At 38.1% G+C, this 15,520-nt stretch overlaps 1 protein-coding gene across 10 annotated transcripts in view; it reads right to left on the minus strand.

The window, feature by feature from the left end:
- Nucleotides 1-15,520, minus strand: part of AK8 (adenylate kinase 8) — a 103,447-nt gene that overhangs the window by 81,054 nt on the left and 6,873 nt on the right. For 9 of the 10 annotated variants that reach the window (XM_044992460.1, XM_044992457.1, XM_044992458.1 and 6 more), the window contains exons 3-5: nt 14,512-14,596; nt 10,331-10,380; nt 7,741-7,851 (exon numbers count right to left, since the gene is read on the minus strand). In XM_044992460.1, the coding sequence (XP_044848395.1) occupies nt 7,741-7,851; nt 10,331-10,380; nt 14,512-14,596 (246 nt within the window). Of the gene's footprint in view, nt 1-7,740; nt 7,852-10,330; nt 10,381-14,511; nt 14,597-14,961; nt 15,058-15,520 lie in introns of all 10 variants that reach the window. The other variant, XM_044992459.1, reaches the window with a different exon arrangement.

Below are 15,520 nucleotides of genomic sequence, written 5' to 3' on the forward strand. Positions count from 1 at the left end.
CCTTTTAAATTAAGGGTAACAATTTGCAAATATATCAGAGGAAAACAAATACAATACCATAGGTTCATTAATAAGAGAAGTGGGAGACAGGAAATTGACAATGATTCTAAAAAGCTACTGAACGTTTTTTTAATAACAAGATAAAAAAGGTGAAAAGCATTCAGACAGTAAGAAAAAAATTAAGAATGCTTTTAAAAAAAAACAATCTATACTAATTCACCAGGTCTGGATGGTCTGCAACACAGATTACTAAATGAATTATTTGCTAACAAATGTACTGAGCTACTGACATTGTTATGAAGCCAAGGAAAACTGGAGAAACACTTGAGTATTGGGGGACACAAACAGGACATTAACTTTCCCAAAAAAAGAGGAAAGGACAATCCTGGTAGTTACTCACTGAAAAACCTAACTTAAATCACTGCTCGAATAACCAAACAACTCTCCAAGAGGAAAATAATCTGTAAGCACCTACAGGATAATGGAACTACAAGCAATAACTAGCATGGGTTTATAAAAAACAAATCATGCCACACAAACATGGTCGCTTTCTTCAATTAAATGTTAAAGACTTAGAGGGAAAACATAATGCAGGATCCTCGACTCAAAAAATTGGATATAGAAAAAAATATCTATTAGGCCACCTAGTGCATCCTCTGTTAAACCAAGACTTTTCCCTACCATATTTTGTCTAGAGCTTAACTCAGGGTAATTTTTAATGTACTGAGAAATATGGGTTCCACAACTTCCCTTAGGAGAATATTCCACAGTCTTGTACCTCTTGCTGTCAGGAAAGTTTTCTTGATAATCAATTTGAATTTCCCTTTCTTTACTTTATCACAATACTCCTAATTAATAACTCTTTGTATCTCCCTAAATAATTTGTGGTGTGTACGCCACATATCGGCAGACAGTTATCATGTCCCACCTCACAAAGCTCTAGTTGTTAGTCAGACAAATTAAACATTAACAAAAGCTTTTCATCTTTCCTCATAATTAAAGCCCTTCAGCCCCATTTCCTTTCAGTTACTCTTTTCTGTACTCTATCCAACTTGTCAATATCTTTACTTTCTGGCAATATTTCATAAGAAAATATCTTCCACGTCCGATAGCAGAAGAGATTATATCATTCGAGATGTTTAGTGATTTTTTTTCCTAATATTTGTTCCATTGTTTTACTAGGTTTACTCGGCAGCTATTGTCAGAAACACCCTTCCTTCTTTTTCTGAAGGCTTGTACCACAGCTGTATTTCTCCATTATTTTAGTGCCTCCCATTTCTCCATGGCTTTTCAAAAATAATGAATAATGGTTTGGTAAGTTCATTAGCTAATTACTCTGACTCCATAAATGAGTATCATTCTATCAGTGTTAAGATAACTATTAATTATTAAATTACTAGGGCAATTGCTCTTTTTCTTTTTACTTAAAAGTCTTAGCTGACTGAGTATCCTCATAAAGGCACTGTACATTGGAAATTTCTTTTTCTTTGGAAATTAACATATTAAGCCTTATTTAGGTCATCCAGACTGGTGGATCTTAAAATCTCTTTCTACCACTTCTTATTCACTAGGGGCCTGATCCTACAATGAGCTTTACACAGGCAGACCCCCAAAGGCCCACACAGAGTTCATTGCAGGATAAGTACCTTAATTCTGCAGTTTTCCAAAATGTACCTTGCAGAAGTCTAAAACCCTCTACTGCTAAGCAAAACCACTAATTACTCTGCTAAATTAAAGTAGCTCATGGTCCATGGTACCAAGCTCCCCCATTAATTCTCACAATCTCATTAAGTTCCCCATTATTGATAAGAACTAAATCCAGGATTACTTCTCTAGCTGGATATTCTACTTTCTGACTCAAAGTTATCTTCCACCTAACACAGGAAACTCTTTGATGTGCATTCGATGTTTGTTGTTCCAAACAAACATTTACAATCACCAGTGGGTTTCCCCATTCCTTGCTTTCACCACACAATCTGATGGGTGTAAACCTGAAGAAGGTTTAGTTTTGGGGTTTTTTTTGTCCTTCTGGTTGAGGATGACATAATGGGTATAACTAGATGAAAGTGAACAACAGAAAATTTGGCTGAACATCAGGAAAGATTCCCTAACAATGATCTCTGTTAGATCATGGAAAAATTCCCAAAGGAAATGGTGAAAGCTCCATTATGCAAGTCATTTAAAATTAGATGGACAAAGCATTTAAAAATATACCACAGAGAACAATGCTGCCCCGGCTGGGGAATACCCAAGATGACCCAATTAGGTCTTTGTTATCTCTAATGTCTCCAGTTCTCAATCATTTTCCTAATATCAGCCATTCACGAAGCAGCATTCAAGCAGGTAAAAGAGAAAAAGTGAAAGAAATTGCTCTGTTTCTTGAAAGTCGGCAGGTCCCATAGGGTGGTGCGTCAAAATCTCCTGCAGCCTTTCACTGTTGGAGCCTGGGTGTGTGGCTTTGAGTCTGTCACCTTCCAAAGGTGCGTCATGCTGCTATCAGAAACAGCTAGTGTCTTACTGACTTCTTTGATGTGTCACGTCAAGAGAGGCTAGCAACTGCCAGGGGGTCCACTCTGCTAAGCCCTGCCAAACCAATTTAAACCAAAATTATTCTAACTTCTTTCACTGCAGTGGTAATCTTAGCCCGCTCTTTTGACCAGAATTTGCTGAAGAAAAATAATCAAGGGCATATGTATGGGTGCTGCACTTTATCAGCACTCAAGCCAGATCTATCTGAAGACTATGGCTCAATTCCAGTTTAGTTTCCTGGTCAGTGAAGTTTTCCTTAAGCAGTAGTCTACAAAATCACCACTCTGCTTAATATTTTAATAGGGCATATTCAATCACTACACTAAAAATGGCCAAATCTGATAGACAGCATCCGATAGAACACAGCTATTTAGAGCAATTCCTTGCCCCATCACAGCAAAATTACAGTAGGAGCTAACACACCGGTGTTATTACAAAAAAAACCCTCAAGTCTATTATGTTGTTAAACATCCTCCCACTGATCTGTGATCTCAGACATTGGTGCACATGCATGGTTGGTAACTGGGAAACTGTATTCCTACCTGCTACGGCATTCTGAGCCTGATCCAAAATCCATTGAAGTCAATGGACAAACCCACTGTTTGGAATGTTAGATTTTCCTAAAACGGTGATGTGGTTTTTGCCTTTAAAGACAAAAAAAATTTTATGTATACATGGATTTGATGAGTTCTATTCATGATTCTGCCTTATTAATAATGAATATTATGTGTTAGTCCAATGACAACATAATGCATACTCTGTGCACAATCTTCCCACAAAAGCATTTGAGTAAAACCCTTACAAATGCTTTTTGATTGGGGACAGGGATGTTCCCTATATGTTCCAAATGGAGTTTCTTCGCTTTCTTATTGCAAAAATGTCTGCATCTAGAAACTTCAAACTTGGCTTGTTTTATAGTTCTCCCTGAGGAAAGAAAAGCATTCAAGTTTGAAGAAAACTGGTTTAGTATTTTAGAAGTCAAAAAAGTTTCAATTCAGCTTGTTCTATCTCTCCCTTACAGACACATACAGATCTTTTTACATATTGTGATGGGGTGTGCATATCACACACTGGACAAGAGACGATTAATCCCATGCTATGGGCAGCGGAAGTCCCACCACTCAGACCATTCTGTGCATGCTCCAACTGCTGCCTCAGTATAAAAGGGAGAAGCCCAGCTCATTCTAGGCTGAATGCTGTGGAGGGGAAGGACTTTTGGCAGAGACTCCAGCTGAAGAGCCGTCACATCCCTCGCCTGCGGGACCTGGAGATCCTGAGAGTCAGACTGGAGGTCTATGGCCAATGGAGCCCCAGGGAATCCTCCATGCTGAGGAGCCCAGAGACCCTGATGCCCCAGGGATTGAAGCTTCTGGAAGCACAGTAGGAAGTGACCCAGGGAGGGTGCACGAGTGGTATCTCCCACTTGAGTGACATTCCCTGCTGACCCAGTAGTGGACCACACTGTTAGGGCCCTGGGTTGGGGCCCAGTGGAGTCAGGTGCGCCCGGGCCCCCCTACCCAGGTACTGGCTGATACAAGGGCCACTGTAATTGACTCTGCCCGCTAGGCCGCGCTGCCCTAAATGCAAGGGACATTGTAATTGATTCTGGCCACTAGGCCGCGCTGCCCTGAATGCAAGGGCTGCTGTAATTGATTCTGGCCAATGGGCTGCCCTGCCCTGACCCCAAGAGCAGCCATATTGTCTCCGACCTCTGGGCCGTGCCGCTTTCAGCCTAAAGACTGTCAGGTAGACTGTAACCGTGGTGGTATCACAACTCCACTCTGGCCCAAAGGAGGATAGGGTGTGCATACCACACGACACATACATACAAAGATTAAAACATTTTCTATTTGTTCTTTTGTAGTGCCTTGTCCTGGAACAGATCAGATCACTGGACATGCAAAGATAAGGATGCCTCTGTTTTAATTCTCTTCTCTATTTCTTCTTTAAAAGCACAGGGAGACTATGCCGGTGCTGATTCGCAACAGCAGAGCAGTTTTAAGTAACTACATAGTATGCACATATCTGCACTACAATCTGCTACAGTCCAAAGAACAAACCTTTGAAAGCCCCTAAAACCAATAGTTGTTTCAACTTCTTGTTTTAGCCAGTTGAAAAAAGAAGTAAATCTTTAAATACTTAATCATTAAACTTCACTAGAGGAATAACCTGAAGGTGGTTTCTACTACATTGTCCTAACTAGAGAAGAGGAAATAATTTGCAATGATTTATCTAAAAATTGAGCCTCTACTTCCTTTCATGGAATATTTGTTAGCAGATCATGATTCCCTCAAATTTATCCAATATTCAAAAATATTTGACTTCTTTTTTGAATATTTGTAAATGTGGATTGATGACAGTTGGCTGTCACTACTTGAGCTCATTAGTTAGTGCCAGACCATGGATCAGCGAATGCTTGCATGTGCAAATTTAAAATTCAGTTTCTGAGAATAATCATACATTTAAAATCCCCATTCCATGAACTCCTGGGCCAGTAAAACTCAAATGCTCAAATTTTCATAGGAAGCAAATGGGGCCAAAGTGAACTAATCAAAAAGTTTGAATAAATATTTGTGGAAATTTTTTTGCAATACGTGCCTAGCCCTAGTAACTATAGGTAGGTAGATTGAGTTAATGAATGCCAGAAATGTTTGGCCTTTGGGTTAATTTAGCCCTGGGTACCTCACACATATGAAGTGAAATGATCATCTAAATAAATTAAACTGCAATGAATGATCTTCAAGGTGGACCTTACAAAACAAAAGCTCATTTAATTTATTAAACTGCCTTAGAGAGGATTGCAGTTTTTTAGTGCCCAGTTGTATATTGCGCTATATGAACTGTTCTGTATTCTAGTCTCTGCATACCCACCCTTTTCTTCTTAAAGCTAATGGGTGTTAAGTGTGCATATGGGATCAAATTCACCACTGGAATTATGGCCACTTATGCCAAAAGTGGGTTTAGCCCCTGGACAGAAGGAGTGAACAAGGAGGAAAAAAAATTAAAAAAAACAAAACCAAAAATCTTTGAGGGTTATATTCTGGCCACAATTAAATCAGTGTCAAAGCTCCCATTGACTTCCATAGAGCCAGAATTTCATCCTTAGTCATAACACTCATATATGAAGAGTCAAAATCATGCAAGGGAATTGGAAAAATGATTTATGAAAGTCATCCCTCTAGTAGCTAACATCCTACAAACAAAGGTGTAAACAGCACAACAGTAAAACACCACCAATTTCGGCTCTCAGATGCTCTTTGCCACCTGATTAGCCCTGACATCTTTGGCTTTCATCTTCCACATCATCAGTGTTTTTAAATCAAGTAAGCCCAAAAGGACACCCTTGAAAGTGCTTCTCTTCAGTCTGAAATATGTTAATAATTAGAGTAATTAAACCAAAGGGAATTTTTGTTTTAAATTTCCCCTTTTCTAAATTGAGTTTCATGAATCTAGTAAAATAATCTTTAAAAAAAATCCTTCAATCAAATTATTAAAGTTCATTTTCTCAATAAAAGCCGTTTTTACACCAACCTATTCTATCCTAGTCAAAAGCAGATGTTTTGTAGGTAGTCTCAGTGATTTTGATGGACTTTTTCTTCACAAATCTTCAGACCAGGAGTTCTACTCAAGGCATCTCCAAACCTTATTCTTTGATTCAATGTAATAAATATAGGGTCTTATTTTTATTTTTTTTGTGAGGGGAGGGTAAATGGGGTGCTGACCCGATTTATGCAGGACATCCTTCCCCCATTTCATTCTCTTCTATCTTCACTAGCTGTCAACTCTGTACGACTTACTTCACTGACCTACAAACCAAGTACCGGTAACTCTCATGTCAATACCATACCTCAAATCAACTGGCAAAAATGCTCATTGAACAACTTATTTCAAAAAATCTTCCACGAGATGTTAGGGAGGGGGAAAGAATAGCTCCAGAGTACTGGAGGGGTGGAAGGATTAATGAATTCAGAGCGAGTAGTGAAACAAATGCTCTTCTGAAGGTTGGTTGAAGCATTTAAATTTGGCCAGCCTAAGAACTGGGTATGTCTACACTGCTATGTAAGCCCCAGGTTAGTAGAACTTGAGTTAGTTAACCTACCAGATCCTGGGTTTGGTAACCAAGGGCTTCAGCATCTAAATTCAACTGTAACCCCAGTTTAGGAATTGTTGAACCCTGGGTCCCAATCTGGGACCCCAGCGTCTACGCTGCATTATGTGGACCTGAGTCCAACAACCCCTATCCCAGAATTCCTAACGCCTTCCCAAAACGTGGCCACTCTAGCCCTTTGTTCAGGTGCAGTGTGGGAAAACTTGACTGTTCACCAAACTTGACTGTACAGAGGACAAAAAAAGTCGGCCCATGGGATTGTGGAATACTTTTGGTGGACTCTGAGAGTGAGTCCAGTCTAGCTGCATCTTCACTACAAAGCAATACAGTTGGAATCCTGGGTCCTGGATCAGAGGTTCCACCCTCATGGGACCCTGGGTTAGCATGAATTGTGTTTAGACGGAAGGGGTGTTAGGCTTGAGCCTGAGTTTGAACCCTGGGCTTACGCTGCAGTATACACCTACCCTAAAAGTCCTCCTGATGCTGCTGCTGCCTCCTCAGCCTGAGCGCCTCTTGGGTTTGCACTCACCAAATGACTGGATTGGCACACTACTCTGAATTAGTGCACCAAGTACATTATTTGTGTCATGCTACAGAAAAATCAACCCTACATAGCTAAGTAGCTCTGTCACATCAAAGAAGTGTTCTCCATGAACATATCTTCTGGAAGTATTTTGTACTGAAACAGACTCCAGAGAATAGTGCTTACTTAATGGGGATCATCAAACATGCTAAAACAGAACAGGCTTTCTCTTGTGAAACCGTATAACTCTTTAAACAGTACAGTGCATACCCAGAAATGTATTTCTAGTATCTAATAGGAATCTAATGTTAAGGTTTTCAATCGCTGCCAATCTCCCATCCCTGTCTGTGTCATAGTATATTTTTATCTCTATTCATGTTATTATATGTAGCAAAAAGGTTATTTTCTCCCTATGGAAACCCCTTCACCTACAAATTCATACACTCATGTTCAAACCACCATTGATGCAAAACTTTGTACTTTAATATGATCAAGTTGTCCACCATTTGAAATCATGGCAGTGTCATATAATTTGTCTTCCATAACGCACAGAGCTGGTCTGTTACCTCTCCCTACTTACCTGTCCTCTCTCTTGAAATGCCTTTACTTCTTTTGTCAGCTCTAATGTTTCTTCCAATAAAGTCTCCTGAGTGATACGAGGGGTATCCAATTGTTTACAAAGCCACGTTGCCTGGGGAAAGAAATGGGGGGGAAAGATGGGTGCAAAGAAAATATGTTTTCAGAAGCCCCACAGAAAGCAAAACAAGTCAGTATTTTCCTAGCCTCCAATTTAGACAAATAATCCATAACTATAAGATTAATAAGTACTCACATTGCAGAACAGATGCTTTGTTAATATGCAATTAAGGTTGTGAATACTTATCAGTAACTTAATGGGAAATAAAAGAATGCTGAAGTTTTCAAAACCATATATACTGAACAGCCAGGAACATTTGAATTTAAGGTAAAACTTAAAAAAAGCAGAATATGAATATACATTGTTAAGAAACACAAAAACAACCTTAACTCTGTATCCATGCCCCTAACGCTCCATCCAAATTAATGACACAACCGTATGCTTGTATGACATCTTTCCTGGCTTAGAAAGTAATTAAATAGGTTTCTAATACCACAGATAGACATTGAAAAATGAGCCAAATACTTCCATTACACTGTGACCATACTCAGCATAATTTGTGCAATACCCACCCACTCCATGGTCACAGGCTGTCCTCTATTCACAACATGGCAACACCAAACACTTACCTTTTACACTTCGTAAGCACAAAGGTTCCAATCCAAGGCCCACTGAAATCAAAGAGAGTATTCCCACTGACTTCAGCAGGTTTTGGATGAGGCCCGAACAACTCACCTAACCTCTTTCTCACTTTCCCAATATAGTTTCCTATATACTCTTGCAACTCAGCTATGTAAACCGTGGTATATCAGTCCAGGGGGGAATTCTGTAAAAGGTGTCTGGAGTTACAGACTTCTTAAACTCTATGGATGAACCACCAAATTATAAGACTGAACCTGAGAAGTACTGAGCATCGCCAACTCCCACTTACTACCTAGGATTTAAGATGTCCCCCAGACATCAGGGGTCAGGAGCCAACCACGAAGGCATATATAGGGTTGAATAGGGAAGCTGGCTGTAATATACAACAATACCTGTCGAACAAGTAACTATCTTTCAGGTAGGGTGCACTGGATGGTGGGGATATCAGGACAGAATATAGATAATTTATGGTACTTTAATTCTCTAATTACATAGTATTGTTTAAAATTTTAATTTAACTTAATTTCCTAGCTTTTCAATGTTTTCTTTGAAATTCCACAGTTCTTTTAAAGTTTATTTCCTCCCTATTTTACATTTTTAATATGTATTTACAAATTTAACACCATTTTCACAGATTTTTTTACTGGGAATTTCATAAAAACTCTTATAATCTTGTCAAGGGAAGATACCAGTACTCTGCCATATAATGGAAATATATATTTATATTACATGGAAAATAAACACCAGCACAATTTCATTATTTTCAGTGGCATTGTACCAGAGTAAATGAGTAGTATTGGCCCTGCAACTGAACCAGTAACAATTTTCTTAATGATGCACAGACCAGATCAGAATCCAGCTTCCTATCTCACAACTGCATTGTTTCTGCACTGCCAAAAGGAGGGGGAAAAAAAAATTAGAAACTTATTTTTGTCCCTGAAATTTGCAAATGTGATTTTAAATACACACAGAGAATGGAAGCTGTTGAGAAAGATGCTAGTTGTACATAGACCATTTCTTTGGCAAGTCTTAACTGCATCTGAAAAAAGTTTCTAAAAAAGAAAAATATAAATGGATGTTAATTCTGAAAGCATAAAAAGCCATAACTGTTGGGGTTTTTTTTGGAATATACACTGTTATACTGAAAACTTCTAGATCAAAAGCAGTTGTGACAATTAACACATTTTAAATTCTATGTGGCTCAATCCCCTTCTTCCCGTCCCCCACACACACACCAGTAGTAGTACACTAAGAACCACACTTTCAAAAGTGGCCTCTAAGTTTGAGTGCCTAACTTTAGACACTCAGGGTAGAATTTTCAGAAGTGCCTAGGTGATTAAGGAACACTAACTTTTAATAGTATTTGTGCTCCTAAGTCACATAAGCACTATGAAAATCATATCCCTCAAGCCTGATTTTCAGAAGTGCTGAGCACCCAGAACTCCAACTTAATTGGGAGCTGTGGGTGACCATCACCTCTGAAAATCAAGCCCAAAACATCTAAAGTTGTACACCCAAAACTTAGAAATCACTTCTGAATATTTGAACCTAAATGTCTCAAATCCATAAATGTAACAAGCCTGCCAGGTTGTTTTGTGTAGACACCCCTTGTTTCTCACATTTTTTCAGTTCCTCTGTTCTGAGGTGCCAGTGCTTCTGTCTAATCTAATCTAGACTGTCTGTCTGTCTGCCTATCACTGTGGTATCTAGGCACAGGTCAAAACTATGGCCCACAAAAGCCCACAAAACAGGAATAAAAGTTATTTTTATTCTATTGTCACAAGACTTTTGACTTCTAAATACATAATTATTCCAGCATAATTGAACAAGAAGTTCTAATTTGCAAACATATGGCAGTGCAGTGTTATAACACTTAAGGTATTATACTTACAATAGTGGTTTTTCCAGAGGCGGGTGGACCAAGTATACAAATTCTTGGAACTATAAAATAAATATACATGAATGTCAAGATGCAGAAAGGCAAGACACCTTTATTGTTTCTCTATATTACATAATATACAACACATGTAATTATACTGTAGTATAGTTATTTCACTGGGAGTTCTGCTTGAGTAAGGACTGCAAGATTAAGAGACCAAGCTAGTCATGACTATGTCTTAATTTAATTTCCATAGTTAACACGTTTAAGACTCTGATTTGACAAGGTACTTAGCACATATCTAGCTTTAAGCACAGACAGCTTACTTGTAATTCACATAAACAGGGCATAAATACGGAATACTTGTATTTCTAACTTTGCTTTTTATTCCCAACATGTTGAATGGTTTCGATCTGATGCAGCTTACAGTATTTTAATTTTGTATATGCAGTATGATGGCCAATTTCAAAGTGTATAGTTTCTTATTTTACTACTTTGTACTAATAATGCATTTCCTTTTCATTTTTAGAAAATGAAACATGAGTAATGTAATTTCAACTCACACCTTTCTCTAGACAGGTTATGTCATGGATCAAGAAGGTTTATACATTTTAAAATGGGCACTTTTCTTTGCTATTGTGGATAGCTACCTTGTGGGTAGAAATAGGAAAAAAATGTATACGGAACATTTCTCAGATTGCCTGTGGGACACTAAAACTTTTCACAGTCACAAGACAAAATGGGCTACTCCACATTTCTCCTCTATCCTTTTATCCACTGCCCTTCATTAGTCAGCATTAAGTTCCATTTTTTTCTCCTTTTGTGTTTATCTGCTGCATGTCAATGTCCCTTCCATGCGGAGGGGATGCAAGATGAAAGGAAGGAACAAGAGTTACTTGCCATGGCAGCAACCTCTTTTCCCTTAGCACACAAGTTCCTGTCTCATCTCTGCTAGTATTTATTAGTGCCATAGCTGTACAAGGCGATCTAAAGAATAAAAAAAAACTGGATACGTTCCCAGTCCCAAGAATTTACAATCATATAGACAACACAATGATTATTCTCATTCTACAGTGAAGTAGGGAAGCATCAGCGGTGTGAAAAAACAAGGAGAAAGGGGAAAGATCGCTTGAGAAAGATTTGAGGCTTTTCTGCATGCGTACATTTTGGGCTGTGATCCCTTGAATTGCTACATTAACATCTTGGGTTTTTCTTTCCACTTTCCATTGTGGGGAGAGAAGGAATCAGGCTTGAGAACAGTGACTGATAGGTATTTGTTGGCAATAGTATGGGTTAAAGAAGATGAGTTGGGGGATCTATCCAGCCAAAAACCTCTCCAGGTCATGACAACAAAAAGGAATATACTCTCTGATCTCGGCAGACAGGAAAGGATGGGAAATGTAATTTTATGAGGACCTTCCAAACACTTAGGAGCAGCTGGGCAGGTACAATTTTTAAACATTCATAAAACCCAAATTACAGCTTCATCTTTACAAAGTTATTTGACGGGGAAGGTTTAAGGAAAACTCCCCCCGTATTGGTTCTTGCAAGCGCAACAGAACTAGTACACAATGTCGAAAAATACTTTAAAAGGATACATCGGCTGTTTTTATCACCTAATTTCTTTCAAATGTAATGTGATTAAATCCTAGTTTCTTAAAATCTAACACCTTGAAACTCCAGCCCGGTACTGAGGAATTATTTATAAACAGCGTCATAAAAGAGTGCTCGGGTGCCAACACTAATCAACTTCTTCAAACCACTTCAAAGAAAATCAAAAAACCTTTCCATCCACAGATCCTTTTGAGGTTTAACTAGGAGCATGATTTAAAATTCACAAGAAAACCCGTAGGTATTGAAGCTTTAATACACAACTTTCTTGGACAAACGTTTGATGAAAAACGAAACGTACCATTATATACACCATATCATGCTTTAATATTGCCCAGGGCTACTGTAAATGCTCACTTTGTACTAAATCTGGTTTTCTCTCTGCTTAGTGGCTGGCAGCAGATGAGGCAGTGTAATGCACTGATTTACTCATTTGCACACTTGTAAGAATCTTCTAAGGCATTTTTCCCTAAACATATGACACAAGGGCACAACCAGAGCATCACTGTATGTAACGTTTAACCCCTCAGATCAGCACACAGTTAGTATTAAATGCTTGAGGTCTACACAGGCAGCTAAATGAACACTGAGAAATCTGTAAAACACCTTTTTCTTTGGTAATAAACCATATCTCAGTGTTGAATCTTGAGATGTTACAGAATTTACTTTTCCAAGCAGTCTTAACGTTTAGCATTCAGGTACAGTTTTAGGGGGAACTGAATTATTCCTGGTACAATGCAAAAGGATGGACTGGACTCAGTAGGGGTCCCTTCAAGTCCAAATGATTCTGTGATTAATATTAATGCAAAAAAAATCACTTAACTTGCAAGGCAACTCCTCGGTCGAACCTATATATACAGAAGTATACAATACAAGACTAACATTTTTCCAGAATTTTGTAACATTTCATCATAGGCATGGTTATATAGGAAGTACTCACCAAAAAAAATGTTACTTGGATTTTGGAAACCTTTTATTAGCACAAACCCAGATAAAATGTATAAAACTGACTTCTTTGCATTAAAAAATAGCTTAGTCATCACATTGTTCTAGCTTTTTAGAACAATCACATGAAAGAACAATACCACATAGCCTTGAGCATGAGAGCTCAGGCACCTAATATTTGACCCAAGAACTTCATCAGGATTGTTGTAAATTATAATCATTAGGTTTGTTTGTATTTTGTACAGAGTACTTTAGATCCTATTATTAATTAAAAAGATTTTCTGACTTCACACCTAGGGTAGCTGCAATACTTTTTTTCCACATCTCTGTTTGAAAATTTCTCTGGGGCTAAAACTGTCTAGCAAGGCAAGATCATGAAAATTCATCACTTTACTGATGGCTCTAATAAGGGTTTTTTCTTCTAAAGAGTCAGCACCTTCCACCATGATCAAAAAGTAAATATCAACTCTACTACAGATTTCTCTTACATTGTTTTCCATAAAATTTACTTTTAAAACAACATTTAGGCTTTAATTTTAATTGGAGTTCCTTCCACGTCTTAATAGATTCTTTCAAACCACAAACAGATAGCAGTTTTTCATTTGACACACAATTGCTGTGGTTCTATCTTTAGCCCCTTATTTTACTGAAGTCATGAATGGCAGCCTGCTTGATTCTGTTCAACTAATACCGTGTGGTTAAAGAACAAGCTCAGTGTGATGGAGATTTATCAGCATTCTATAAAATCCCATGAAACTCAACTGTGTACTTTCAACGGGGCTGTAAAACCGATCAGATTTCTCATGCTGCCCACATCAGAACAGGCTGGACACAATTTGCAGGATTTGATTTTTGCTATTTAACTGCATTTCAGTCGACATCCATCTGATCACTAAGTAGAAAGAGCTCTCAGCATCTCTTGTGATAATGATTTCATTGATGCTGCAGCAGAACTTTCATAATGGTTTACTATGGTTTTAAAGAAACATCAAAGCAACATGACACCAGCTACTCCTGACAGCTCATGCGGAACAAAATTATAGTTCAGTTGTGCATCTCCAAATATAATCTGCCTAAGGGTGAACAGTTTGTAAATCAAATAATTTGATTGAGTGTACATGCTTTTATTGTGCAGAATACATACTTCCTATTCAATTTATCAGGTTTTGTTATACACATGGGTAGGCATGCTTGCTGTTCCTTCATCTGAGATGCCACTGAGCTGTGGAACTCATTAACAGTAGCAAGTAACTAAGTACTCAGAAAAACAGAGAAGCTGCCAGCCCAGGTAGAATGGGAAACCAATTGTACACCTGACAAAAGGGGTAATTAGCGAGCTTAAAGACAACAGGAAATATCAGATGGGGCACAGAAAGCATTAATAATTGATACACTAGAACTCTTTGTTATTCCCTTAGAGGATTTCATTTTTATAACTGTTCAAGTGCATTTTTATTAGATTATCCACTAGAAAAGAAATTAAAAATATCTTACCAATAACCATTCCAAATCGCTTACAAAAATTTGAGAGACGGGCTGAAAACTTTTATCCACCATTTGCCAACTGAAGTAGAGCTTCACAACAATGGTTTATAAATCATGAGTTGAACTACATATGGTCTCTCATTTTCACTTACCATGATCATTGTCTTGCTTTAAGTGGCTTATCATATACTGGATGGGCTCATCAGGTTTATGGATTAACAACCCTTCAAGCATGTTCTGAAAATAAATAGGACAGACTCAGCAGGAAATTTAACACAGCCATAGTAATAATAACAAATAAATAATAATAATAACAACGATGATGATGATGATACTTTGCATTTCTATAGCAATATTTCATATGAGGACCTCAAAGAGATTGATGTTCATTCATCTTCATAAACTCCTGTGAGGTAGGGAAATATGAAGCGTATTTTAGAGAGGGCCAGACTAAGTACATAGAGGTTAAAGATGATTTGCGAAGGAAAATAAATGGATGTGGGTCCCTTTTATTATTTCTGATGCAGAAAGAAGGTCTTAAAGATTTGGGTGATGTTATTTATTTTATTTATAAACTCCCACCCCACCCTTACTTGATTTACCTTAAAACTATCAAGAATTTCACGTAGAGTCTTCCCTGCTCTTGCTGGAAGGCTTCTTGGAGAACACAGAAATGTGGATTGTGAGCTCTCTCAGACCTTAATTGAAAGGGCATGATGTTGAATTTTAAAGACATCCTTTATCCCAAACATTTCGCAGCCAAGTCAAGGCAGTGTTAACACAAAACAAATAAAAAAATAAGGAATTGTGACTAGTGTAAATAAAAATAACTTTCCTTCTTGATCAGTTTTCACGTCCTCTTTCGGTCATAATTGTATTAGTTCTCCAGTAGCCTATAAGGCTTCGAGGGCAGACAAGACCTGAATTTCTGTTGTAAAAAACCCTGCCTTGAACCAAAAAATGAGAGCGAGAGCACAAAACTTCTTTCCACCACCTTGCAGGTCACGTTTCCATTACTCAGGTTCATACAGGATCTGATCCAATTCTCATTGAAATCAATGGATATCTTTCCACTGACTTCAGAATAAGATCCAGGAATCCTAACTTTCAGACACTCTTACTGTAACTACACAGCACCACTCCATCACAGCAGATAAGTCC

Source organism: Mauremys mutica, chromosome 18 (assembly GCF_020497125.1).
Source record: "Mauremys mutica isolate MM-2020 ecotype Southern chromosome 18, ASM2049712v1, whole genome shotgun sequence".
NCBI lineage: Eukaryota > Metazoa > Chordata > Testudines > Geoemydidae > Mauremys > Mauremys mutica.